Raw genomic sequence first — 24156 nt, 5'->3', positions numbered from 1 at the left:
ACGCCTCAGCAGGGGTGTGCTGTGGAGATCAGCGGAGCGTCATACACAAAGACAAGCAAGGCGTCCCCTCGTTGCCTCTTGGAGGTTCAGGAGTTTGATTTCGTGGAGATGGCTCCAGTCATACATACACAAGTGCACACACAAGCACAACTCTCTCGAGAAAGGGGAAGCACGAAACCACCAAAGAGTTGAAGAAGCCGCCCTTGGCGTGCACGTGGGGCAAAAGGAGGTCTACATGTCTGCTCTCACAACACTCGCACACCAGAGGCACGCAGGCTATATCGCATTTTCGGAACGGAAAAGGGAGCTCAACACACGCTTAGGCTTGCTTTCCACAGATATCAAAATCAGCCTGACAGCGCAGAAACGAAAAAAAGAACGTTTTCAGCCCACCGAGTGCGGGTCGCCTCCCGTGATCAAGCGGGTCTGTGTCCAGTGGCCCTGCACCCCGCCGTGGCGCAGCGCAGCAGCCGCCAGCTGACCCCATTAAGACAGTAAGAAAGAAAAGGATGGAAAGATAAACGTTTTCTGTATGGCACGACAAAGAACAAAACAGAAGGGGCACCATGGGTATAAATGACTTGCGGCCACCGCTTGCGCACCCACACCCGCAAGCAGCCTCCGCGTGGGCGGAGACCACCGGCGATTCACAGTAAAATCGAGTCCTCTTCGGAGTGGCAGTCGCGGTATCCCGTGAGCAAAGTAGCAGGTAGGGTGCGTTCACTGTGCGCGCCGGAGTGCAGGCGTGGGCAGCTTTGCGCACTACAGTTCTGCAGGCAGCACCGGCTCGCACAAGCACACACACGCAGAGCCCTGCATGACGAGCCCTACATGGCAATCAGCAGAACCAGGCCAATCACCTGGGTGCACCACGCCGCAACCGTCAGACCGTAGCCAGCGCTGGCCTTGAACGACTCACGCAGCACAGAGCCGAGCGGCACGCCGTCCGCCTTGCCGCTCGACGTGTTGATCTTCACGGTCGACCCACCGCAGTAGTTGCCGTGCCACACCGCCGTCATGCACACCCATGGGATCAGCGCAAAACCAACCTCAAGAACGGCAAGCAGGACCAGCAGCACCTTTGCCTTAATGCCCATGAAGTACAGGCCACTCATCAGGCACGACAGGAATGACACAATAACAGCGACAATGTAGAACGCCTCCGATACCTGGAACAGCTGCTTCGAGCGTGCGCACCCTATGCTCGTCGGGCGGTAGTCGTAGTTGTTGGCGGTGCAGTCATTCTTCAGGCCCCACACGGTCACGCACGACAACTTGCTCGCGCCGCCAACGTTCATGCCCCTGCCACGGAACTGCGATATCGGCGCAGACGTCACGAGGAACATGAACACGATGCACGAGCACAGCATACTCAGCGCCACATCCATGCGGCCGCGGAGAGCCTCGAACCCCATGATTGCGAGAGAGGGTGATGTAGGGGGGATGTACGGCGAAGAGCTAGCGAGGGGGAATGGCGCGGAAAGCAGCGGACAGACTGTATAAGAAGAGAAGCAAGTGTGCAAAGTGAGAGGTGAGGGTGTGGTGAATCGCGGTTAACTTAGCTGCGGAGGTAGAGGGCGGAGGGGAGGCGGGGAAAGAAGAACGGCGAAAGTTGAGGTGCACAGGAGGGAGGGAGAGAGCTGAAGGAGGTGTGCGTGGCACAGCGAAGAAGAGATGGGAACAGAGGCCATTCCGGCACATGGTGAAGGACCCATCAAGAGAAACTCGCGCGTATCTTGAGTCGTGCTGAGTTTACGCCCCCGCGTGTAGGTGCACGTCGGTGTCAGATGGGTGACCAGGGGGCTGCTGTTTTGGATATGGCAGCTGTTGACAGCGAGGTGTCGCGGCGGCAGCATCGATTAAACCACTACGATCGAGTGTGCATGTCTACTGCAGCTTTATGCTGTTGAATCGCCTTACGGAAGGTAAATACGAGCGTACGTCTGTGTGTGTGAAGGAAAAGGGGGCAGCTAAAGCGGGAAAGGGGGTTGAGAAAAGTACTTGGCAGCCATGCACACCTTCACCTGGTGTGTGTGTCCTTGCAGCGCTCAACCAGTGGCACCGCAGGGTACCACGCCGTCGTTGGAGTCTTCAGTTGCCACGGCTGCTCCTGTCTTGAAGGCGAAGCAGCAGCTTGTACAATGACCACTGTATGGAAGGGCGTGCACAAGGCCTATATCGAGGAGGGGAGTACTACAGCTTCCCGGCGGCGTGCAGGTCTTCCTTCAACGCCGCAAAAGGGGCGGACGAAGCGGAGTGATGGCGGGGATGCGCGACCCGCTCAACCGTGCGCACGCTTGCTTCTGCAGGCTCATCCGCAGACGCAGCGGATGCTGGCGTCACTGGTGCTGATATGAGGCGCACAACAGTATTGATGGAGTCGCTATCGACGTCGCTCTCCATATCTTCGATCCCTTTGGCGGTAAAGCGTCGCTTCAGCTTCGGCCATGCCCGTCGTGCACAAAGATCTTTGAAGCGCAGCGGCTCGCGCACGCCATGGACAACCCCGGGTAATGTGCGCACGCGCAAGACAACGTCCGCGGGCTCACTGACGCAGAACGAAGTCCAGCCGAGACCGCACACGTACAGATCAGCCTTGGGGCGCCGCCGATGACGCCCGTAGCACTCGAAGAGGTAGCTCCGTGTCTCGGAGAGCCGAGGCGGCCCGGCTGCGGTGCTGAGATCGTCCAGCGGAAGCAGCTGCTCATACGAGCCGGGAGGGTCCAGCGCCTTGCCCAGCTGCTCTCGCCAGAACGCATCGGATTGCACTGTATTCACAATAGCATTCCGCACCTTCTGAGACGTGTAGACAAGAAAGAGCAGCCCTCGCGGCGGGCCGCGCACGACATCGACGGCGGCGAGGCCGCCAAGGAGCAGTGTGTGTCCCGGCAGCAGGAGGAAGCACTGCGGGTTTCGAAACTTTCGAATAAGCGTGCGGCGCATCTGCAGCAGGGTGAGAGGAGAACGCTGGTGCCAGTGAGGGAGGAGCCCTGGTGTGTCGTAGATGTAGGTCTGTATCCCGGCGACGTCGTCCGCTTTCCCAGGCGCGGCTGCGCCCTCCGAAAGCCGCTGCTGCTCCTGCTTTGCAGTGTGCGCTGTGGATCCGAGAGATATGCGAACAGCGTTAACGGCAACTGTGGTGCCGGGCAGGGAAGATACCGTCATCAGCTTAGACGCCTTCTTGTCGTGGCGGCCCCGTATGTCGAGCATCTCTGCTTGATTCACGTTAGGGGGAGTGTACCACCGCCAAAAGACAGCCTTCTTCCCCTGTGCGTCGGTCTTTGTGTAGTACACTTTTCGGCTCTCCGGGTGGGGGGGTTGCGGCACGTAAAGGGCGTGCGCCATGGCATTAATCACAGAAGACTTGCCCACGTTTGCCACGCCGACAAAGTAGGTGGGCAGAGGCTTGTGGGGGCGACGCAGGTTCAAATTGGCCGCGTCCTCGATGGCGCTGATCAGGTGCGTGATGCCCCAGCCCCGCTTTGCAGACAGAGGCACCACTTTTTTGATTTGATGCTGCGGTAGTCCAAACTGCACCGCAATGTCCATCACCCAACGGCGCACGTAGCTCTCGGACACCAAGCACGCTGCAACGCTGCGATCCTTGCCAGCGTAGTTGAAAGAGCGATTCCGGATGCAGTCCATCTTATTCACTGCAATAATGACTGGATTATTCATGCTGATCAGACCGGGCAAATTGTACACCATCGAGCCCGGAAAGTCTGTGATATCCACGACCAAGACGACCACGCACTTCTTTTCCTTGAGGGCGCGGAGCTGGTCCGTGAAGTCCGGGGCAGACCAAACCTTGCGACGTCCCTCCACGCCGAGGTTTTCCAAGGCGTGACAGCGGTGGCAGGTGAAGGGGCGCGGGGTGTCACGGTAAAAGGCATCAAACTCCTCCTGCGTCATGAAGTCCAGCCACTCCTCTCCGACATGACGGCCGTGCTTCGCCCAGTGCGCCTGCAGCTCTGCCATGCGAGCCGCGTATTCATGGCGGAGCTGCGCCTTCGCATTCCGCTGAGCCACGTACTTTTCGATCTCGCCCGGCCGAACGTAGCCGAAGGCGTCGTCACTAAGGTTCTGCAAAAGCGCCCCGCACCCTGGGCAGCAGTCGCGGCCAGGCACTGGAATGTGAAACGACGAAGGAGCCTCCATGACGATGGATGCCTTGTTCTCCAGCACGTGCGCCATCTCCGCAGCAGCGTCCTGGTCCAGGACGTGCATCCCCTCCCATCCCAGCATCTTGCGCTCCATCTTCTCGCCGGCAATCTCCAGCTGATGCTCAATGGCAAACTGATCCTTTTCGTACGCGTCGAGGAGAACGCCGTACTTCATCTTGTCCGTCAAATTTTCCGCCTTTTTGCGTAACAAGCGCAGCCTTGTGCCTCGCGGCTCGGACGCACCCGTCTGTTCCTGCGAGAGCGAGTCCTTCTCCGCTTCGAGGTCAACCAGCTCCTCCGACCATCCCATGATCTTGTGGAAGAGTCTGTTGATGTGGCGGGGCAGCAGGATGGAGTCTGCCACCGCTTTCCTGGAGCGGCGCTTCAGGCCCTGCAGTTGAAGCGGCACCGGCTCTGACGACGGGTACGTGTCCACCTCCTCCACGTTCAGCTGAAGCGATTTGCCAAATGGAATGGTGGCTATCGGCGTTCCAGCCTGCAGCCGAGAGACCCCAGCCGAAGAAGGCGAAGACGATGGCAGCGCTGCGCGAGGGACGCCGGCGTCCTCACCATAAGGAGCCGCGAACGACGCCACTGGTGCAGCGGCACCAGCAAGCGCTGTGGAGGCGTCATCGTGAACGCCGCCAGTGGCCGTGGGCCCGTCAAGCGAGCGAAGCAGCGGAGCGCCGAAGCAATGGTTTGCCTGAGCAGCTGCGGCTGGCCCGCCGCCCCAGGAAGGCTGCTGCTGGGCATCGGCAAGGGCCTCCTTTGCAGCCGACGGTGGCATGTGGGGGCTGCGTATGCCGAGAGGGCCAGAGGTGGTAAGACTGCCCATGATCGTGCTCCCATCTTCATCGACCACATCGATGTTGGATGTTACCTCGATGCTACCACCCGTGGCTGCTGCTCTGTCGCGCCATGGTTTACTCGCACCGGGGCTGCGAACCTTCCGAAAAAAGTCATTTTTGCTGTACCACAGTGGCGGCACCTTGCGTTTCCACAAAACTGGCGTACGGCGCCACATGAACGCAGCTTTAATACTCGTCCGTTAGTACGTTAGCCTATTTCTGCTTGCGTGCGCAAAGGAGGGGCAGAGTTTGAGAGAGCGACAAGCCCCCCACCACCACAAAAAAAAGACGGTGCAGCGCCACTCCTATGTGCAAGCAGAGGCTGTCCATGTGGCAGACAGAGCACGCACACGAAAAAAAATGAGAAGATGAGATGAGGGAAGACACAACAGATAGACGGCACAAATGTGTGAAACGGAGGTCTGGGGCGTCTCTGATGAGGCAGGTCACGTAACGTGACGTACGCGTGCCGTGAAACTGCGCTTACATGCACACCAGAGCCATCACTCCGAAGCGCTCCGGCTTTTCGAAGATTAAGAAGCTTGTGCTGTCGCACACCTGGCACGGGTACGCCGCAACTCTTCTGCTTTCTACTCTCATCACTACCTCACCTCCCCACACACACACTCGACGGCGGCCAGTAGCGCCAACGCCTGGGAGAGGAGAGAGAAGTGGAGAACGGCTGGTCGAGTGCGCAACTGCCCAGCTACGCTATGTTGCCGCTTGTGTGTTTGGGTGTTAATACCACTCAGGCTAGTACACGCATACATTTACGCTTCTGATGTTCGCGGCGGGTGTGTTTGCCCCAGCACCCATCTCCAGCCTCAACAACGTCCACACACGCACACAAGAACGCGCACAAACAACAAAGACACAGAAACGCGCAACCATCGTCTCGGTTGATGCAGCACCGCAGCTTCGCGTGCGGGAGAGGGCCGCAAGCACCTCGACCTTTTTCTCTGGCTCAAACCGTGACTGCGTCTCCGTGTTTGTGTGTGGGTGAGGGTGTGTAGGAGTGTGCGCTCTAGTGCGTGTACGCATGCGCACCACTTAGCCCTAAATTGAGTGCCGGTTTCATGATTCACTCAAGCGCTCTGCTGGCTGCGGGACTGCGCTGCCTGCACCACCATCAGAGCTGCACGGAACTCCTCCACGGCGCGTCGCAGCTCGCCCTCCTCCTTGATGACCAGCTCCGAGGCACGCTGCTTCTCGGCCGACAGACGGCTTTCCTCGGCCTCGCAGCGCTCAATCTCTTCGTTGTTCGAGTCGATCAGCTTGTTGACGGGGGCGCGCATAAAGGCGCGGCCAAGGCCCTGGTACACCACGTGATCCGGCTTGAGCTTCGTGAGCTCCCCTACAGTGATCTGGCAGCGGCGCTCCGTTCGCTTCAAGGTGACCTGACGCGTCGCCATCGTCTTGACTGTGTCACGCAGAGACGCCAGGCGCTGCTGATGCTCTGCCACTGTTTTCTCCTTCTCCATCAGCTCCGCCTGAGCTGCCACGGAAACGCTGCTGCTGTTCGACATAACTGTATTCTCCTTGCGAGGAAAGGGGCAGGAGGGGCAACTTGCAAAATGTTTGTGTATGCTTGTGTGTGTGTGTGTAGGGATATGCACGTACGTAGATGTAAGTAATGGCCAACGTTCGTACAGCAAATGAAGTGCAGCACCACAAGCTGCGACGTGCCAGCTCGACTCAGCAGCATACACAGAGCAAGCACAGCATTGAGGGTGTGTATGGACAGAAAATAGACGGACAAAGGTGGGCAGGGAAGAGTGTAGGCGTGGAGGCTGGGAGGAAGCAGCAAGAGGGACGGCGTGCGGTGGTGAAACGCAGAGGCGGGTCACAGCAGGCATGGGGCACACATATATATATATATATATATATACTGATCCTGGTGTCGTACGAAAGAGTCACCTCATGTGCGCTTGAATCGCCCCTCCCAAGTTAGAAGAAACCGGCAGGAGGAGGAGCGAAGAAAAGGACAGCCCTCGCTAAAGGGCAAAGAGATGCGGCGTACATCAGCTTCAGCGCGCACACACATACGGCCCACACATGCACACGCGCAGCTTGTCTCTCTGGATAAGGAGGCGCAAACAACACAGCCCCTCAGCTCCCCACCCGCTCGACTCCTACCATTTATGGTCGTGTACTGCGGCTGTACCTCTTCCGTGCGTAGCGCGGGCGTGTATATCTTGCCGCGTGCTGCAGAGCGGGTGAAGGGAGGGGGAGGGAAGGGTCAACATCGCTAGGGCGGCGAAAGGGTGCAGATATAGAGGGGAAAAACAGACACGCGGAAAAGAGTGAAACAGCAGGCATTAAGAATGAGTATGAGGGCCACGAGAAGAGAGACGAGATAGAAAAGAGCCCACGACTCAGGCGACGAAAAGGAGAGGATGTTTTGTTGTTGTTCGGAGACGCCGCAGCCGAAATGAGGGGATGGAAAAGGGCACACGGCGGACGAGAGAAACGTGAACCTGGAGCCAGTGGGGGGAGGGGGGCGTCCACCGCGCATACTAGAATTTAGGGATCTCGTTTCACGTGGGTGCCGGCGGAGATCCCACAGACGCTTGGCGTACTGTATTCAGGGAGGAAGAGAGTTTTGCTCATTTTTTGCTGAGGAAGCAAACTCGGGAATTGGCGATTTGGAGGCCCGCCTCCACCGCGAGGCAGGGGGGGGGAGGGGGGAGGCCGGGTGTTGGAGGGGCGAACAGAGAGAGAAACGCAGAAACGAAAAACGGAGCGACCATGGCGACCTTGCGCCCGGAAACGAGGAAAAAAGGAAACGTACCGCAATGCCCTCACTTTCATCGAAATTCATCGACCCGTTAGGTGTACAGTGTATTGTCTTTGCTGCTCTGCTTTCCCGTCTGGCAATTGGCACCCGAATGACATGGGGGCGGGGTGATGCCGCAGCGCGTGGCATCTCAGGGCCCAGTGCCCCCCCCACTCTGTGCGGAAGCCACGCAGCCCCTCCTTCGTCTCTCCCCCTGCCCAATGCCGAGTCACCTCTGGTGGTGGCACGGTGAAGCGCCTGCCACGTGGGGAGGTCAGAGCAATGTACCGCCCCACTGATGCCGGCGGTCGGGCCCTGGATGGCGCTGCGCCGGGGCGACCCGCGGCAGTGCACAGGCTTGCGCCACCCATATGGTAGGCGAAGCGTCAGCGTGACTCGAGCGTCTATCTCACCCCCGGCCCTCGCACTGCGTGCTGGGGTGCGGGGAGCCACCGACCCACCCCTGAGGAGAGAATGCGCCCGGTGGCGCCCGGCATAGTGGGGGAGCCGCTGTGAGGCGACCTGCGGGGTGCGGGTCGGTGGGCGGAGCTCGAGGCAGGGGGCGGTGCTCCGACGGCTGAGTCGGGCGCATTGCTGTATTGGCGTGTCTCTCGCTCTGCATCGCACGACGCGGATGGGGGCCTGTGACAGGCCCTGCAGGGGTTAGAGCAGATGCTGGACTCGCGTTGTGTGGCGCTGAATGGGCACAGGCTGAAGAATGAACAAGAACACAGACAGCCGTCATGACCTCAAGATAATCCAACGCCCAGGCTAGCAGACGAAAAGCGTATCGCAGCAACCCTTTGGAGAAAACGAGGGGATAGCCAAACACCGGCGAAACCACGCTTAGCACGTGGGTGCGTATGAGTGGGTGTTTCTATGGAGTAGGGAGAGCAAGGGAGGTGCATGGCGCTTTTCCGTTTTGCTGTGTGAGCGGGTGTTGAGTCTACTCAAAGTAAAATAGCGGGCTGTGAAGGAAAGTAAGCAGAGAAGACTCCTTGCGCCCTCAGTGCAGCTCTCCCATCACTACCTTCGAAAAGAAATCAGCCTCCTCCTCAGCTGCCCAACGCCACTTCTTTTGTTGTTGCCTCTGTCCGCTCTCCGGCGGTGTGCTCCGCGTGTGCATCGCCTTTGTGCCCGTTGCGGGCATGCACGCATCGTGCACTAACGAAGTGACATGTGGAGCCCCAGAGGCACAGGCAGAGATTGGATAGCGGGGGTGGGGGGGGGGGGGGCAAAGGAGGTCAGGCAGCGTACCAGCAAGCACAAGGAAGAAGAAAAACGAAAACCAGCACAGCTAAAAGGCGATGCCGGACGGAGCGCGTCAGGATGTAAAGAAGACAGTACCAAAGTGAATGGGAGAGAGAGAGAGAACGCTATAAAAGAAAAAAGGCCGAGCAGAGAGACAGCACAGGACGCGGAGCGACTGGGAGAGGCACACACACACACGCACAGCTGTGCATAGGCCGGCAAGCGTGGAGGCAATCACCTGAATCTGCCCCTCCTGTGTCCTCGTCGAATGTGCGCGTAGAAAACGAGAGAGAAAATGCGTGAGGAGAGGCGCATACGTGACTTGGCAGAGAAAATGTGAAGAGCAGGCAGGCAACGCAAGAGGGAAGGAAAAGAAAAACACCACAGAGGGAGAAAAAGTGGGAGGCGGCTACGAAAAACGGCACAAGAGTGGAGACACGAAGAGAAAAACAATGCAGGGTAAACCTGTAAGCCTGTAGCATGTCTGTGTGTGTGTGCGTGTGTGTGTGTGTGTGCGTGTGTATCGGAGAGAGCCCCCTGGGGGAAGGAGAGGGGGACAAGAGAGAGAGGGCAAGTAGGACAACAAAAGAGAAAAGAGAGCTCCTATGTAGGCACTCGCGCACACACAGAGACAGACATGCACATCTCTTTCCGTCCAATACAATGCTCAAGAACATCGGCGAAAAGAAAAGGGATCATGTCGGAAGAGTTGCAAACGTGACGTAGGAAAAAAAAGATGATCTAGTACCATCAGGAGAACGCATGGAGAGAGGAGTATTCTAGATGTCTCGGATGCACGCACATCCCCATAAGTGCAGCTTCGCGCGGCAGCAGGTCTTCTGCCCCTTCCACTGCTACCGTTGAGTATCGCCTTCACGGAAGCCGAGCTCTATGACGGCGACAGTCCCCTGAGGCTTAGGGCCGCTCTCCTTGGCGCAGGCCTTCTGTGCGTTCACCGTGTTCTGAAGAGACGGCGCGGCCGACGCTTTTGTCGAGGAAAGATCGCCTTCGGCAGAAGAGTGTGATGAAGCCGCGCCGCTGCTCCGGCGCTTGCGAAAGCCTGTCGCCCCCCTCGACAAGGCTGAGATGCTTGACATGGGTGGCAGTTGTGGGGTGCTGAGTCGACGGCTTGAGTAGCCCAAGGAGCTGCTGCGAGTGCGGTGGCGCAGCGCGTGGACCGCTGACGGTGCCGATTTTCTCCGAGACGAATGAGCCTTTGAAGAACACGACGGTGCGGTGGCACCACAGGCGGTGCGGCTAATGTCGATGACGCTCGCGAGCGCGCCTTCCGTTCCCGACGTTTGCGAAGACGAAAGAGGTGCGGCCCCGAGGTCCGCGTGGTCGCGCTGTGCACTTTTACCTCGCCCACCACCGCCACCGCTGCAGCCGAGCAAGCGCACGTACGATAGGGTCAAGTCCGTTGCCTCTGTCGTCTTGGTAACGAGCCGCGGGTCGTCCAGCACCTCCTCCGTGAGGGGATCGAACAATTGAGCGAAGGGGTCATACACGGCACCGTCGGCGGCACCGTGAGCCCGCACCGACCACACGACGCACTTGGCGAGCGCCTTGAGGGACTGCAGAGCCTGCAAGGCGCCTTGACGCGCAGTCGAGCACTGCTTGGCCATCTCCTCTTTTTCCTTTTGTGCCGCGGCCTCCACCTCAAGCGAATGCAGTTTGAGGTGATCCAGCTGCTCCTTGAGCTGGGAGGCCCTGTACTTTTCCATCGTGGTCGATTCGTGCGCGCTGCAGCCCACGTCCTGGCGCTGCGGAGCGCCGCCGGCGAGCTCGCGCCGCACCGTAGCCGCACCGCCAGCGCGCTCAAGCTCCGGTATCCGCGTAGCTGTCATGTTCGCCTGTTCGATTACAGCGTACAGCATGTCGCGGTGTGCGCGCTGCATTTTCTCGATCTCGCGCTCGTAGAGAGAGCGCCACTGTGCCCGTGCAGGGGCGGATCCGAGGAGATGCAGCACCTGAGTAAACGTGATGTATAGCGCGCGCAGCCCGGCGTCCTGCGCTGTCTTGAGGCGCGAGCTCAGCCTCAGCACGTGCTCGCGCAGCTGGGTAAGCGGCTCCGCGTACGCGGAGTGATACATGAGAGATTTAATGTACGCGTCTTTCGGGGTGGTCGTCGTGAAGGGTAGCTGGAAAGGAAATTCCAGCGCCGAGTGCATAAGTGCGCTGTTCGCAAGCTTCGCAGCTTCAGTGGCATTTATCGTGTCGGCCGGCTGCGATTCACCAATCCCTTGGGGTGGAGATTCGAACGTGCTCGAGGCGCCACCGCCGCAGCTCTGCCATTCCCTCCTCACGACTGACTCCGTCGACGTTGCACCCACTGTGGACACGCCCTCACCGACGTAGGGCCACCTCGCCGCGATCTGCAGGGGATCTTGCTGCTCCATCAGCATCATCTCCACCTGCTCGCGGGTCGCCTGATGCATTGCACTTGCCTGGTAGTAGCGTCGCTTGTACACGATGCTGTTCATTTTGTCCCGAAAGGCCTCCTCAAAGCGCCGGTCCGGTGCCAGCGTCAGCACAAGGTCCGCCGCAGCGCCGTCGGCAGGATGACGCGGACTCAGGGACCCCAAGACGTTGTCTGGCAGGGCTCGGAGAACACGGCGAAGGCGCATGACCTCTTGCGTTTGAGCATCCACCTCGTTCTGCAGCCGCCGACGGTGTTGGCGCTCCTCTGCAGCCTGGCGCTCTAGCGTCAGCGAGCGCTGATGCGACTCGGTAGAGTAGCGGTGCATTGACTGTATCTCTGCACGTCGAAGCTCATGCTCCTTCTGGAGGTAGATGCACTGACTGCGCAAACGGCGACGCTCACAGTCGACCGTGCGGAGGAGGTTGCGGCAGTTCTCCAGCTGGGTACGCAGGTCGGACTCGACAGCGGCAGGGCTTGCGGCATTGGAAGTGTTCTCACCGGGCTCACCGTGAGAAATGAGGATTCCATTGGCCTGGAAAAGCGACGCCGCCTTCACAAACGCGGCGTCGGTGCTGTTCACGTCACTAGAGGCCTTCTGGAGCGCGCGGGTGGACGTTGCGATGATCGTGTCAACCATGCTGCAGAGCTGTCGCTCCGCATCGCTGTTCTCATCCATGACAGCACCGCCAAGACGATCCCCGTATGGACTCGGTCGAGTGCTCACCGCAGACATTGGAAACAAGCACGATCCGTTAGCAACAGTGTGTGTGTGTGTGTGGTGGGGGAGAGGGAGAAGACCCAAGCAAAAGCTTTGCTAGTGTTCGGAGAGTTGTGTCCACTTCTGGTGGCGCTCTTCACGGCAAGGCGCAGCGGCGGCAGTAGTGGTCGTGCACGTTCTCGTGTTTCATAGGGTGCTAATAGTTTCAGTTCCACCTACCGTGCCCGTCTATAGTGACAGTGCAAGGCAGCAGTGAAAGTTCTGTGTCCATGCGCAAAGAGAAGAAGAAGATATCGCGTGCAGCACCGGCGTGAAAAGAAAAAGATGGTGGAAGCAAGATAGAGCCCCTTACATGTGCTGTCGGCTTTGGAGACTCTGCCGGCGTTGCGCCGTCCCTGCACCAATTTCGTTGTTCCGCGACTGCTGCGGTGCGTCTATTCAGCGGGAGCGGAAAAGGGGCGCTTCCTAGGCTCTCCGTCTGCTTGCAGACTTTGCGGGCAGCGGCGTCGCTCCGCACGACGCCACAAGCACAAAACTACGCCAGCCGTGGGCTCTCCCCCTCCCCCATAGAGAGCGCAGGAAGCAAACGCAAGACGCGTCAACGGCACGTCCTCACCCATGTGTGCGTGTGTGTGTGTGTGAGAGAGAGAGACAGAAAAGCGCCAAGGTGCGCATGCGCCATTCAAGCCGCCCCTGCAGCCTTGTCGGCCCTGACAACTTCGTGTGTGGGAGAAGGAAAAGCTAAGCTGTGCCGGTGCTCTCCACTTGCCATTTTCGTCTGTGGGTGTGTATGTGTTTCTTATACGTGATCAGTCGTTCATGTAAGACCTCATTTTATCGCGCGCCGCGACGCCGCGCCCTCCCTTCCCCTGTTTCATGAAAAGGCCACATTCACGAGCCCTTCAACGAAAGGGGAAAGGGGGGTGGCTGCTCGACGTGAGCGGAGCAGAGGAAAAAAGAGAAAACGAATGCACCTGCTGCCCGCTCCTACTTGAGCGCGTACATCTTCAAAGGGAACAAGTCTGTCGGCCACTCCTCCTGGAAAGCTTCTTTCACCACTCGCACCCCGCTCTCATTGAAGAGTCGCTTGTAGTGTATGTCGGACCGCGTCAGGCTACTGTCCTCCTTATCCACAAGGAAGCGGTCACCAGTGGAGCAGTTCTCCTTGAAAAAGATGTACCCGTTCGGCGTCAAGGCCTGTTGACAGTGCTTGAAGAACTTCACAAAGTCGGCGTCGGTGAGGTAGATCGCGGTCCACTGGATCACAATCAGGTCGTATGTGTTTGGTGGAAGCGTTGCCGTCTCCATAGACGCTAAAATGAACTTGCCAACGGGCATGCCGGCCAGCTCCCTTTTGGCCTCCTCCAGCATGTGCTTCACCGGCTCCAGCAAGTCCGTCGTGGCGTACAGTTTCGTCAGCAAGTTCTTCGTAATCCTCCCAATGCCGGCGCCGCAGTCCAACGCACGGCTTGTTCCGTGGCCTGGCAAGCTCGCAATGAAGTTGCGAGACCCTTCAATGTCCACGTCATGGACATGATCCATGCCGCCCAGCACACCGCTCACCGTCGCAGGAACGGTGCGCCAGTACTCGAGTGCCTTGCCGTACCATCCCTTCTCGGGGTCGTACAGGTCGCCCGTCAGCTCCGCTTTCCACATTTCATCCGTGGAGCGGTACGTCTTACCGTTCGTGTCGCGGCCGCTGATCGGCAGGTTGCGCGACGACGCCTCCTTGCTCGGCATTCGAGCTATAAGAGTGGTAAAGAGGAGAGCGCCGCAGGCGTCACGTGCGGGGGAAGAGCAGAGCAGCCGCGACGACGCGTCAAGTGCGGCCAGCGTGGGACACCGACAGCGGAAAAGGGGCGTTGTAACGGGCCGTACGAGGAAGGCAGAGATAGTGTCGAGGAGCGCAGAAACAACACGAACACGTCTCTCGTGGCTCTGTGTACCCTGTTTTCCGATACCAAGAGGCACTTGTGCAGGGAACCTGCAGTGCGTGCGTGACGGTGCAATATGGATGTGTGTGCTAGATCAAAGCAGATGCCTCACTCAGGCAGGTCCTCCCTTTCTTCTTCACTTATCACGTGCACCAGACGGTGGAGAGTTTGAAAGGGGAAGGTGCACAAAGGCATGATGGGCATACGGCAGGCAGGAAAGCCATTACAGCCAGTGAAGAAGGGCGCCAAAGAAGAAACGGAGGAGGGGGCGAAGCGAATGGTGCGGAATCGGGGAGAAGGTGTAGATAAGATTGACGCACTGCTGAAAAGTACCACCAAAGAGGGGTACGAGCGGTCAGGGATGTAAAGGCAGCTGAACATGACAGCAGGCTGACTTGAGCTCCTCTATCGATGTGTGCGTGTGTGTGCGTGTGTGTGCGTGTGCAATTTCGTCTTCGTCAGTCAATCTGTGGGTGGCTGAGAGGAGGATAGAGCAGCGGTCGCAAAACGCAAGAAATAGCAAGAGGGGAACACGGATTGACTCTGCTTGGACAACATCCAGTAAAGCACACGAACAAAGTGTGTCCTTCCCCGTGCCTTCCCCTCAGTCGCCTCAGCAATTTCTCCTTCCCCACTTTCCCTCTTGCTGCAAGACTACCGAAACTGCAGCTTGGCGCGGTGTGCGTTGAGGTTCCAACAGGCTCACGAGTGCCCACAGAAACAAATAAAAAGCTTCCAGCACTGACCCTTTCGATGGCTCGAGCTGGCGTCTCATTTTCCTCCTCTGTGCTGCATGCAACGCGAAAAGTATATGTAGAGACGAAAGCAGGAAAAAAAAAAGAAAGGGGGAGGAACGTGTGAGGGAGCCGCGCTGAGTGACCACTGCTGAGACGGAGCGCCCTCCTGCAGGCCCTCGACCACCGACTTGCTCCCTCCTACGACCCACCTCCTCAGCAGGGAAAGCACCTTCTCATCTAAGGACACGAAAAGTGAAACATCTAGTAAACTTCCATGCTGGGAAACACGCGCAAAGGCCCACGCACCTCACTGCGCGAACCTTCTAGCGCAGCTCTCTTCTAGGCAACATAGTGAGTTCCTAGGCTGCGCTCCTGTACAAGATAAGGGGGCCCCAACTGACCGACGGAGTGGGTGGGAAGAACTAGCGGTCCCCTGTACCAGCTAGCAGAAGACGCACAGTCAGCGGCCCGCCCTCCAGCGCCCCTCGGGATGTTGTTTTCGTGGCTGGCGGTGTAACCTCGCCACTGCGAGGCCGGTGTGATCGCGGTATCCACGTCCTCAAACCCAAAGGCATTGACACTTGCCGTCCACGCACCGTACGGGTGAGGCAGCGCGCCGTCGGCAACCCTGAAAGCCTTGGCTCCATCTACCATAGCAGGGTCTGCAGCAGTATACAGATAGCGGCGAGCAGCGGAGCCGCCAATGGCGGCTTCCAGGTTCGCCATGTTGCCGCCCCACAGTGCGTTGTGCTGCACCCCCACGAAGTAAGAGTTACGCTCGTGGAAAAAATACACGACGAGCCAAACCACCCCGAGCAGTACGAAGATGCAGCCTGGTACAATGGCGAACACTAGCACGGCGACTTCGCTGCCGCACGCCGCGCACAGCCACGGGATCGTCGCGCCAGTAAAGAGGATCGATGGAGCAAAAGAGAACCAGAACACGGAGAACACAGCAACGGATTTGGATGGGTGCATGTAGAAGGGCTTCTCGCGGGTGTCGAGAAGGAAGAAGATCATGCCGCAGCAGAGCACAGCACCGTAAGCGGCGGAGCTGACAATGGCAATGTTTCGGTTGTGAGAATTCATTGTCGTGGATGTGGCGCATGTGCCTTGAGAGGCAATGCAAATAAAGCTGCTTCGCAACGCGCACGCAGTCCTGTGCGGCGATCCCTTGAGATGCTCCTGCGCATCCTGCTAGAGACACCCAAGTGGAATAGTAGGTAAATCAGGAGAGGTGGTATGTAGAGAGAGAGCGCGAGTTGACCGAGACGCCTGCGCAACGCGATGTTACTGGGTATACGCATGAGAGGGGCCACATGGGTAAAGGGAGGGGGACTGCAATGAGACGCCCGTGCCGTCCCCTTTTGTTGCGTGGGTTTTTTGTCGATTCGCGGACGAAATAAAAAGATGCGACGCGGAGTCCAGTGTACTGCCCACATAACTTTTCTCGTCTCGCTCTGTGAGCAAAGGATTCACTCGTGTCGCCCGCGCAGCGAGGATGGGTACAATGCTATCTTCTCTCCCATTCACTCGCCGTTAAGGCTTGCGCTCTTGGTTGTCGTTTTTTTTTTCGTCAGCATTACCTTACAAGCATAAGTCGCTCATCGCCTGAAAGTGGAGACAGGGACGCGTGGACAGTTCCGCGAACAGACGCCTGCCAACATCCTGCAGGTCCCGCTCTACACCGATCATCTTATCGAGGCACGCTTGGAGGACGCGAACGAGCACATCACCTTTCGCGGCTTTGGCAGCCTCAGGCTCGGCATGTCCAGCACGCTGACAATCTTGTGACGGCTGTACCACCCTGCCACCAGCGCCATCAGCGCGAGTACAGCCGACGCACCGCTGCTACCGGCGGTAGGAGTCGGTGCCTTTCGCGCCGCACCCTCCGCTCTGCTGATGGTGGAGATTGTCAGCTGCACAGGAATGGTGGAGCTTAAAGTCGAAACGGCGCTCTTGAGGACAGAGGAAGAGGCGTCTAGCTCGAACAAGTGGTCCGGCAGCTCGACGGTGGCCTCGAGGGACACAGCTGAGGAGGCGATGTTTGCAAAACTAACCGAGCGCGTAGCATCTAGAGGAGCGCTGCGTACCACAACGCCCGTCTTGTCGTCCACTACCCGCACCACGACGTACTGCGCAACCTCATTCCTCACATGCACTCTCCCGGCAACAGTGATGAAGTCAGTGGGGGCTGGCGTCGATGACGCAGCGAGAGCGCAGGAGAGCAAGCACAGCGCAAGCACCAGGGTGCTGCACAGGCGATTTTGGTAAGAAAAAAGCTTCATGGCGCGCGAGGATCAATACCGGCTGCCACATAAGCGATAATGAATACGGGAAAGGCTGAGACGGCGACACCGACACCGCGAGAGCCGAGCCATGGGACTCCGGAAAGCAGAGCAGAGCAGTATGGGGGAAAGTTAGATTCAATCCGCTACGACGGGGCCCTCAAAACAAGGTGCAAGAGAAAGAGGGAATGCATGAGGTCGCAGCTCAAGGGACTTGGTACCTTGAGCTGCAGCAGAGTGCTCTTTAGTGGTAGCAAAGGACCTCTACAGTATCGCCGCGGATGCCGGAAAAAAGGGGGCACATTATCAACCTCTCCATCATATACATCCTTCTGTGTGCGTGTGTGTATGTGCGTCATGACGTTTACAACACAAGCGAAGGGAGCACCGGCTCATGAGCGAGGGACAACGCTGGGTTGGGAAGTGTGCAGTACTTTGACTTGCGCAGGGATCAAACTACGCGTCGGCGCAGCAATGGAATCGCAGAAAGAGAGATGAACAGTAAAGCAAGTCAAATAATAATGCAAAAGCGCACAAGAGGAGACTACAAGACTGCCGCAGCAGAGCACACTGTCAAGTGGGCCGCCATCCCCTCTTGCTTATGCACACCGTGAGAGAGGAAAACACACATGAGCAACACCGAAAGCCGTTCTCTTTGACAGCACAAAGAGAGAACAGTGAGTAGTCGTTACACACACATAGAGAGAGAGAGAAAACGCCGGGTCCAACATGGGTACGCACTTGCACGCACACATTACAGTCGCGAAAGCAAACACGGAGAAGCCTACACGAACACGCTCATACAAAGAAAAAGTGGAATGAGGTGGGATTGTAAGACGTGTCGAAGGAAGAGACACCAAATATCGAAAATGGAGGAGGGAAAACGACAAAAATGTGCCTCTGGTCGGTATGGGTTACACAGAAAAGGGGGGAAAGGAGAGAGAGGCAGAGGAACAGCCCACACAGAGAGAACAAGCCGAGGGAAAACAAAAAAGAGGGATGACAACAAAGAAAAAAAACGTAGACACACACACCACACGCACAAAGAAGAGAGAAGCGAGAAACGAGCTCTTCTTTACTCACAGGCGGGAGAAAAGGAAAAGAGAGAGGGGAGATGCTGTCCGGCAGATTTGCATCCCTGACGACACATATACAAACGCGTACGTAGAGACAGATAGACAGGCTTGCAAGGCACACAGAGAGTCGTGCAATGCTATCACTGCTATGTTACCTTCACCGCGTAGCGGTCTCTCTCGCACCTTTCACCTTCGCGAAAACGCGAATGAAAAAGCGGGTCGAAAAGGAGAGACATTCGCACAGAGAAGAAAGGTAGTGAATCACAACGCGGAGCAAACTCGCATAGACACGACCACGTGCCCGCACAACCACACACGCACCTATACGAAATCGATCCGAAAGAGAGAGGCACAACGACCAACGCAAAGACGCACACATGCAAGAGCAGCGAGCAAGCCTCTTTTATTCGACTTTTTGCCTCCCTCCTCACTCCCTGCCCTTGCAGTGGCAGCAACAGAGGAATGCGGAGAAAAGCAGAAGGACAGTGGGGGAGCACGAAGGTCACTCGGCAACAAGAATGTTTTCTGCGACTCTAAGCCCTTCTGCTCTCCACTCAGTGAAAGTGACGGTGTTTCCGACGCTCCTGTAGCCCTTGCCTGCGGTCCTTTTGGATGCGGCACCGACGCCTCACAAGGGTTCGTTGTGCTCCCGCTAGCAGAGAGGTGGACAGCGGCAAATGTGAAAGAGAGGGAGAGTGTGTTAAAATGCGAGCCAAGCCCGAAGTGTGATCCCGCAAACAAGAGACGAACATGCAAGAGGATCAAACGAAGAAGACAGCAAAAGCATGGCGCGGAGAGTGCTGGCACACTTCAGTAAAACAACAAAAAATGTATAGAGAGAACGTTTACGTGGATGAAGACTATCTCTTTCTCCTTTCCGTTCTCTCTCTTTCGAGCTCTCCAGCTCTAGCTCGCCCCTTTCTGGTCACACGAGTGCGAGAAAAGGGAGCGAGCGAAAAAAAAACGGAGGAAAAGGCAAAGCGTATGGTGCACGAAATACGATCTGAAGACGCGCAAAACAAAGCCACGGGGAGAAGAGGTAGAAAACCAAAATAGGCACACGAGAGAAACACACACACGGTGCAATGTACAAGGCAAGCCGTCCAGCGCCCGCACGCAAGCGGCTCATCAGCGGGTGTGCCTTACCTCATACAAAACGCCAAATGGTCGGACGCGCACACCACACCAGAACAAACTATCCACAACCGGCGCCGCCACACACACACACACACACACAAGCACTATAGCCGCAAAAGCCATGTACAATCCAGTCGGTGGATGAGGACTCAGAGCAGAAAAATAACCGAATGTAAGAAGAAAAAGAGTTCAAAGCCCTACACACTCTGCAGTCACATTAGCTCACGATGCGTGCTCAAGCAAATCATGAAGCGCCTCCGCCACCGGGAAAAAATGGCGGTGAGAAACAGAACATGTAGAAAGGCAAGACCGAGAACAAAGGCAGAAGAAGGGACGCTGTGTAGCACACACATACACACACGAACATGAAAATAGGAAGGGAAAACACGTAGGAATGGACCGTGAGAAGAGGGAAAGTGACGATGCAGCCGGAGAAGCTTGACTGCCCCATGCTGACATGGAGGGGAGTTGAAGAGAGAGAGGAACCAGAGCCGGAAGATAAAGAGACAAGTGGGGGGACGGAACTCACTGAGAGTGTCTTTGTGGCCTGTGATGCGGCTGTGTGCGCTTTCTCTTTTTCTTGGTTGTGAGGAGCTGCGTCTCTAAAAATGGCCAGTGTGTGGGTGTGTGTGTTTGTGTGCGTAGTCTTGGTGCTGCGGTCACAAAAGCGATAAACAGCTGCTCATTAACACAAGCACTCGTGCATCCACCACACACACACACACACGCCAACACGTTTCTATTGTGCGACCACCTGACAACATTCGCCCACGGTTCTCTTGTGTGCACTGCGCTCCCTCAAAAGGCGAAGGAGCAGCAACGGCCAACGGCCGAGACCGGCGAAAGAGAAAGGAGGCACGAGAGCGAGCCCCTTAAACGAAAGAAGAGAGAAACGGAGGCAAGGATGAAGAGCCGACAGAGGAGGGGTGGCGGCAGACGAGAAGCAGAGAGAGGACGTGAGCGAAGCAGCGATCAAGAAGAGAGGTAAAAGTACGCAGGGGAGGGGGGCGGCAGGGCAGTAGCAAGAGCAGAAACCAGAGACGACGCACAAGAGAAACGAAAAAGAAAAGGCGTGAGGAGGGAGAAAAGAGCAAGGGAGAGAGGTCAATCCATGGCAGATAAACCCACAAAGGTACACAGCGTGGAAAGGTCGTTCGCTGTCGCAGTGACGACGGTGAACCGAGCCAGCACACTTCTTTCCGATAGGGGGAATGGTCTTCGAAGATTATTGATTCGTTCAACAACATCGAATTACCTCGCCCTCCACGTCTTCCAGTACTGCGTGCCCGACCCCGTTTCACTGTTCCGCCCATTCGTGATCACTTCTTACCATTTGGCGCGGCCAGATCGGTCCACCAGCGCCGCCGTATTAGTACCTTCCCGTCCCACCGCTCGCACGCACACTGGCGGCAGTAAACAAACACGTCGCGGGTGATAGAGAGAGAGAGGCGTGATCAGCTCGTTTCATTTAATACCGCGTTGCGGCTACTTCGTGGGCTTGTCGAAGCTCTTGTTCCCCGTCAGCTTTTTCCGCGCGGCTTGTGGCGCCACCTTGGCGGGTATGTGGTGCTCCACTTTCTTCACGGGGCCGGGTGCAGCTTGCTTCATCGGCACCCCAGCTGGGCTGGAGTTCGACGTCCTATTTTCACCTGTCACGGGAGGAGAGGCAGCATCACTGCCGTTGGTAGGTCTTTTCTTAGATGCTCTACGTTGCCGCAGCTCCTCTGCTATTGTGGGAGAGTGGGACGGGGACTTTTCCTGCTCTGACAAGTCTCTATCGTAGGTGTAGCCGGCCAGCGTAACGACTGCCTGCGACGGTGACTCATTTTGGACAATCACCTCGCTCGTAAACTCCTTCGCGAAGTTGTGGGCCGGGTTTGGATCGGGCGTTATCGGCGCCTTGAGCTTGCGCGCCTCTAGAAGACAGAAATCGAGGTTTGAAAAGCACTTATGTGCCTTGAACGCCTCCAACGTTTGCAGGCGGCGCTCGGGGTTCTTGTTCAGCAGGCACCGAATCAAGTCCTTTGTCTCCTCAGTGATCTGAATGTGGGGTGGGAAGGCAACGTCTTCCGTCAAAATCTTCATCTGCATTTGCATCGGATTTTCGTCGTAAAAAGGGAGGTCGTTGAAAAGCATCTCACACATCATGAGCCCTAGGGACCACCAGTCTACCGCCTTGCCGTGGGGCACACCCTTCAGCAACTCTGGGGCCAGGTACTCGTTCGTGCCACAGTACGTGACAGCGTTCGGCTCGTGCACGTTCGCCTTGGCGAGCCCAAAGTCGGTCAGACAGGCGTGCCCGTCACGGTCAAAGACGACGTTCTCCGGCTTCAAATCGCGATAAATAATGTTGCGGCTGTGCAGATACCCAAGCGCCAGGGCTACTTCGGCCGCGTAAAACTTGACGACCTCTTCGTCGAGTGGAGCGTGTTGCTCAATGTAGGTGAAGAGCTCGCCGCCTGCTAGTAGGTCGAGGATCATGTACAAGTTTCCTTGCTCTTGGAACGAGTAGTGAAGGTGAACGATAAAAGGATGGTCGATCTCCTCCAAAATAATGCGCTCTGCAAACGGCGCCTTTATCTCCGCCTGCCGCATCTTCTCCGCGCTCATCTCCTTCATAGCGTACCACTTGTCCGTGTCCTTCTTCACTACCATGAATACCTTGCCATAGGAGCCTTTGCCTAGCACGAATTTCTTTTCAAAATCCCTAAGCGTCACCTTCTCGGACCCGGAGCTGCTCGAGTTGTAGTGCCGCAGCGTGTCCATCCACTCAGTTTTTCGTTCTTCTCCGTCTGCTTGGAAGTATGTAGCCTCTGCCTTTTCCGGCTGCACCGCCCAAGTGTTGGGCTCTGAAACCTCGCGCAGGGTGGCACACTTGAGGTCCAGCTCCTTCACCACTGCTGCACTGGATTCCTTGTCCCCCTTTGTCCTCCAAATGCGCAGCTTGGCATCGTCGATCTCAATGTAACGTGTCTCCCACCTACCGTCCGGAGACAGCACCTTCAAATAACCACTCATGCCTCTTATCCTCTGTGTCCGTGTGAGTGCCTACTGTGCTTTCCGGCTGTCGAGCTCCTCGCCCTTTCGTGTACGCAGTCTGGCCAGTTGAGAGAAGGGGAAGGGTGCCCTGACTACGAAGTTGAGGAATCTGCTGTGTGCACCGAAAAAGGGAGAAACAGAGACTCGGACCCAGATACCCAGCTCAAACAAAAACGAGCCAAGGGAGCCCCACGCACAAAAACTCACGAGGGCACGCACAAAAAAAAAAACGATAGTACCAGAGGTCGCCACAGACACAGGTTCCCAGGCGCTTCTCTATCTCTTTGTATTGTCTGTGTGTCAGTGGGGGGAGGGGGGGGGGGCAAGGAGCTTCAGGAGTGCCAGTGAAGAGACGAGAACCGAACGGTAAGGAAAAGAAGCCACTGCACCCTTCGACACAGAAGCAGTTAGCAAAAAAGGGGGAAAGGGTAAGAAAGAGAAAAGAAAGTGCGCAGCTGGTGCTTCCCCACAGAAAAGGAAGAGTGAAGACAATCGACAAGACTACGACGAAAAGAAATATGGAGGTGCTGTATTTCTCTTGTCGAGCCTGTGTGTGTGTGTGTGTGTGTGTGTGTGTGTATGTGTGTGTGTGTGTGTGTGTGAAGGGGCGCGAGTAAGGGATCGTGTTGCTGGTGTTGAGTCCAGGTTAGACAACACACAGCGAACAGAGTGAAGGACAAAAAAGAAGAGCGGAAAAGAAGAAAGCCGGAAAAGGCGCAGAGCCCAGAGAGAGGAAGCGAAGAGTGGGAGTGACAAGAAACAGAAGAACAGGTAGGGAAGGAGGGGAGAAGGGTGGTGCTGAAGGCGTCTGCTGCCGTAACAATCGAGCGGAGTCGAGAAGCGAGACAAAAAAAAAGAAAAGAAATAGGAGCAACCACGCGAGCTGACCACAACACACAAGAGGGAGCAAAGATATGAGGTTTGATCAAAGGAGTGTTTCGTGCGAGTGGAGGCAAGAAACGAGAACGGTGCTGCTTGGTGATGAGCGGGCAGACCCATGAGATGCGTCGGAGGCAAAACAACAGTTTAAAAAAAAAAGTCACGTCAATAAAAAGGAAGGGAGAAAAACGATGGATGGAAAGGTGTATGGGAACGTCTGTTTTCTTTTCCTTTGTTTTTCGTTCTGTTGCCTCTGACGCTGCTCTTGTCGTCGTTTCCGTTGATGCAGAACCTTTTTTTTTTCCAGCGCCACTTCCAGGTGAAACAAAGAGTACGCGACACAATCCTACACAGAATAGATGAAACGGGCGAAGGTGTGAGGAGAGAAAGAGGCGAGAGGTGGAGAGGTAATGGATGATAAAAGTGAAGAGACCGAGAGGGGCTCTGGAGGAGGGAAAGAGAGAGATCTAAGAGAAACAAACCAAATGGAAATTAGTGGTATGGTGAATCGAGTGCGAATCCGTTTTCTTTTGGAGTGAGTGCGCGTGGGGAGGCGAAAGTGTGCTTTGTTTTCTGCGGCTGTAGGCGTCCGACGTGCGCACACAAGGCAATGCAGTAGCAAGAAATGAAAGCGGTCCATGATGGCCAGGTAGGGGAGCGAGTCGTAAGGACGCACAAAGGAGTTTGAAGGGTGACATAGGAGAACAAGTGTGAGTGAGTTTCCAGCTGTCCTTGCTTGATGGCACGGTGAACAGGTGGGGAAAAGAGGCTGAGATACCACCGTCCTGCGACTCCTTGGCAAGACGACTGCTCTGACTGTCCAGACAGCACCGCTAGGCCCTCGCGTGTACGGCATGAGCTTCAGGTCTTAAACATGCCCCACTTATC

General features: G+C 56.8%; 8 protein-coding genes across 8 annotated transcripts; all 8 read right to left on the bottom strand.

The window, feature by feature from the left end:
* Positions 1 to 827: 827 nt before the first annotated feature.
* On the bottom strand, positions 828 to 1415 carry LMJF_30_0850 (putative surface protein amastin; the record flags this gene model as incomplete). Its single annotated transcript, XM_001684628.1, has 1 exon — positions 828 to 1415. The coding sequence occupies one exon, from the start codon at positions 1413 to 1415 to the stop codon at positions 828 to 830; it is 588 nt and encodes a 195-aa protein (XP_001684680.1).
* Positions 1416 to 2193: 778 nt separating this feature from the next.
* LMJF_30_0840 (conserved hypothetical protein) lies at positions 2194 to 4950 on the bottom strand (the record flags this gene model as incomplete). The annotated part of the gene is made up of 1 exon (XM_001684627.1): positions 2194 to 4950. One exon carries the CDS (start codon positions 4948 to 4950, stop codon positions 2194 to 2196), a length of 2757 nt encoding a protein of 918 aa, XP_001684679.1.
* A 1146-nt stretch (positions 4951 to 6096) lies between these two features.
* Positions 6097 to 6537, bottom strand: LMJF_30_0830 (conserved hypothetical protein; the record flags this gene model as incomplete). Its single annotated transcript, XM_001684626.1, has 1 exon — positions 6097 to 6537. The coding sequence occupies one exon, from the start codon at positions 6535 to 6537 to the stop codon at positions 6097 to 6099; it is 441 nt and encodes a 146-aa protein (XP_001684678.1).
* A 3355-nt stretch (positions 6538 to 9892) lies between these two features.
* On the bottom strand, positions 9893 to 12193 carry LMJF_30_0820 (conserved hypothetical protein; the record flags this gene model as incomplete). Its single annotated transcript, XM_001684625.1, has 1 exon — positions 9893 to 12193. The coding sequence occupies one exon, from the start codon at positions 12191 to 12193 to the stop codon at positions 9893 to 9895; it is 2301 nt and encodes a 766-aa protein (XP_001684677.1).
* Positions 12194 to 13165: 972 nt separating this feature from the next.
* LMJF_30_0810 (conserved hypothetical protein) lies at positions 13166 to 13918 on the bottom strand (the record flags this gene model as incomplete). The annotated part of the gene is made up of 1 exon (XM_001684624.1): positions 13166 to 13918. One exon carries the CDS (start codon positions 13916 to 13918, stop codon positions 13166 to 13168), a length of 753 nt encoding a protein of 250 aa, XP_001684676.1.
* A 1270-nt stretch (positions 13919 to 15188) lies between these two features.
* Positions 15189 to 15938, bottom strand: LMJF_30_0808 (conserved hypothetical protein; the record flags this gene model as incomplete). The annotated part of the gene is made up of 1 exon (XM_001684623.1): positions 15189 to 15938. One exon carries the CDS (start codon positions 15936 to 15938, stop codon positions 15189 to 15191), a length of 750 nt encoding a protein of 249 aa, XP_001684675.1.
* Positions 15939 to 16540: 602 nt separating this feature from the next.
* Positions 16541 to 17137, bottom strand: LMJF_30_0805 (conserved hypothetical protein; the record flags this gene model as incomplete). The annotated part of the gene is made up of 1 exon (XM_001684622.1): positions 16541 to 17137. One exon carries the CDS (start codon positions 17135 to 17137, stop codon positions 16541 to 16543), a length of 597 nt encoding a protein of 198 aa, XP_001684674.1.
* Positions 17138 to 20835: 3698 nt separating this feature from the next.
* On the bottom strand, positions 20836 to 22368 carry LMJF_30_0800 (putative serine-threonine kinase; the record flags this gene model as incomplete). The annotated part of the gene is made up of 1 exon (XM_001684621.1): positions 20836 to 22368. One exon carries the CDS (start codon positions 22366 to 22368, stop codon positions 20836 to 20838), a length of 1533 nt encoding a protein of 510 aa, XP_001684673.1.
* Positions 22369 to 24156: the final 1788 nt, after the last annotated feature.

This window comes from Leishmania major, chromosome 30 (assembly GCF_000002725.2).
Source record: "Leishmania major strain Friedlin complete genome, chromosome 30".
NCBI classification, from domain to species: domain Eukaryota; phylum Euglenozoa; class Kinetoplastea; order Trypanosomatida; family Trypanosomatidae; genus Leishmania; species Leishmania major.
The sequence above is the reverse complement of the archived record's forward strand: the minus strand, read 5'-3'. Positions and strand labels throughout refer to the sequence as shown.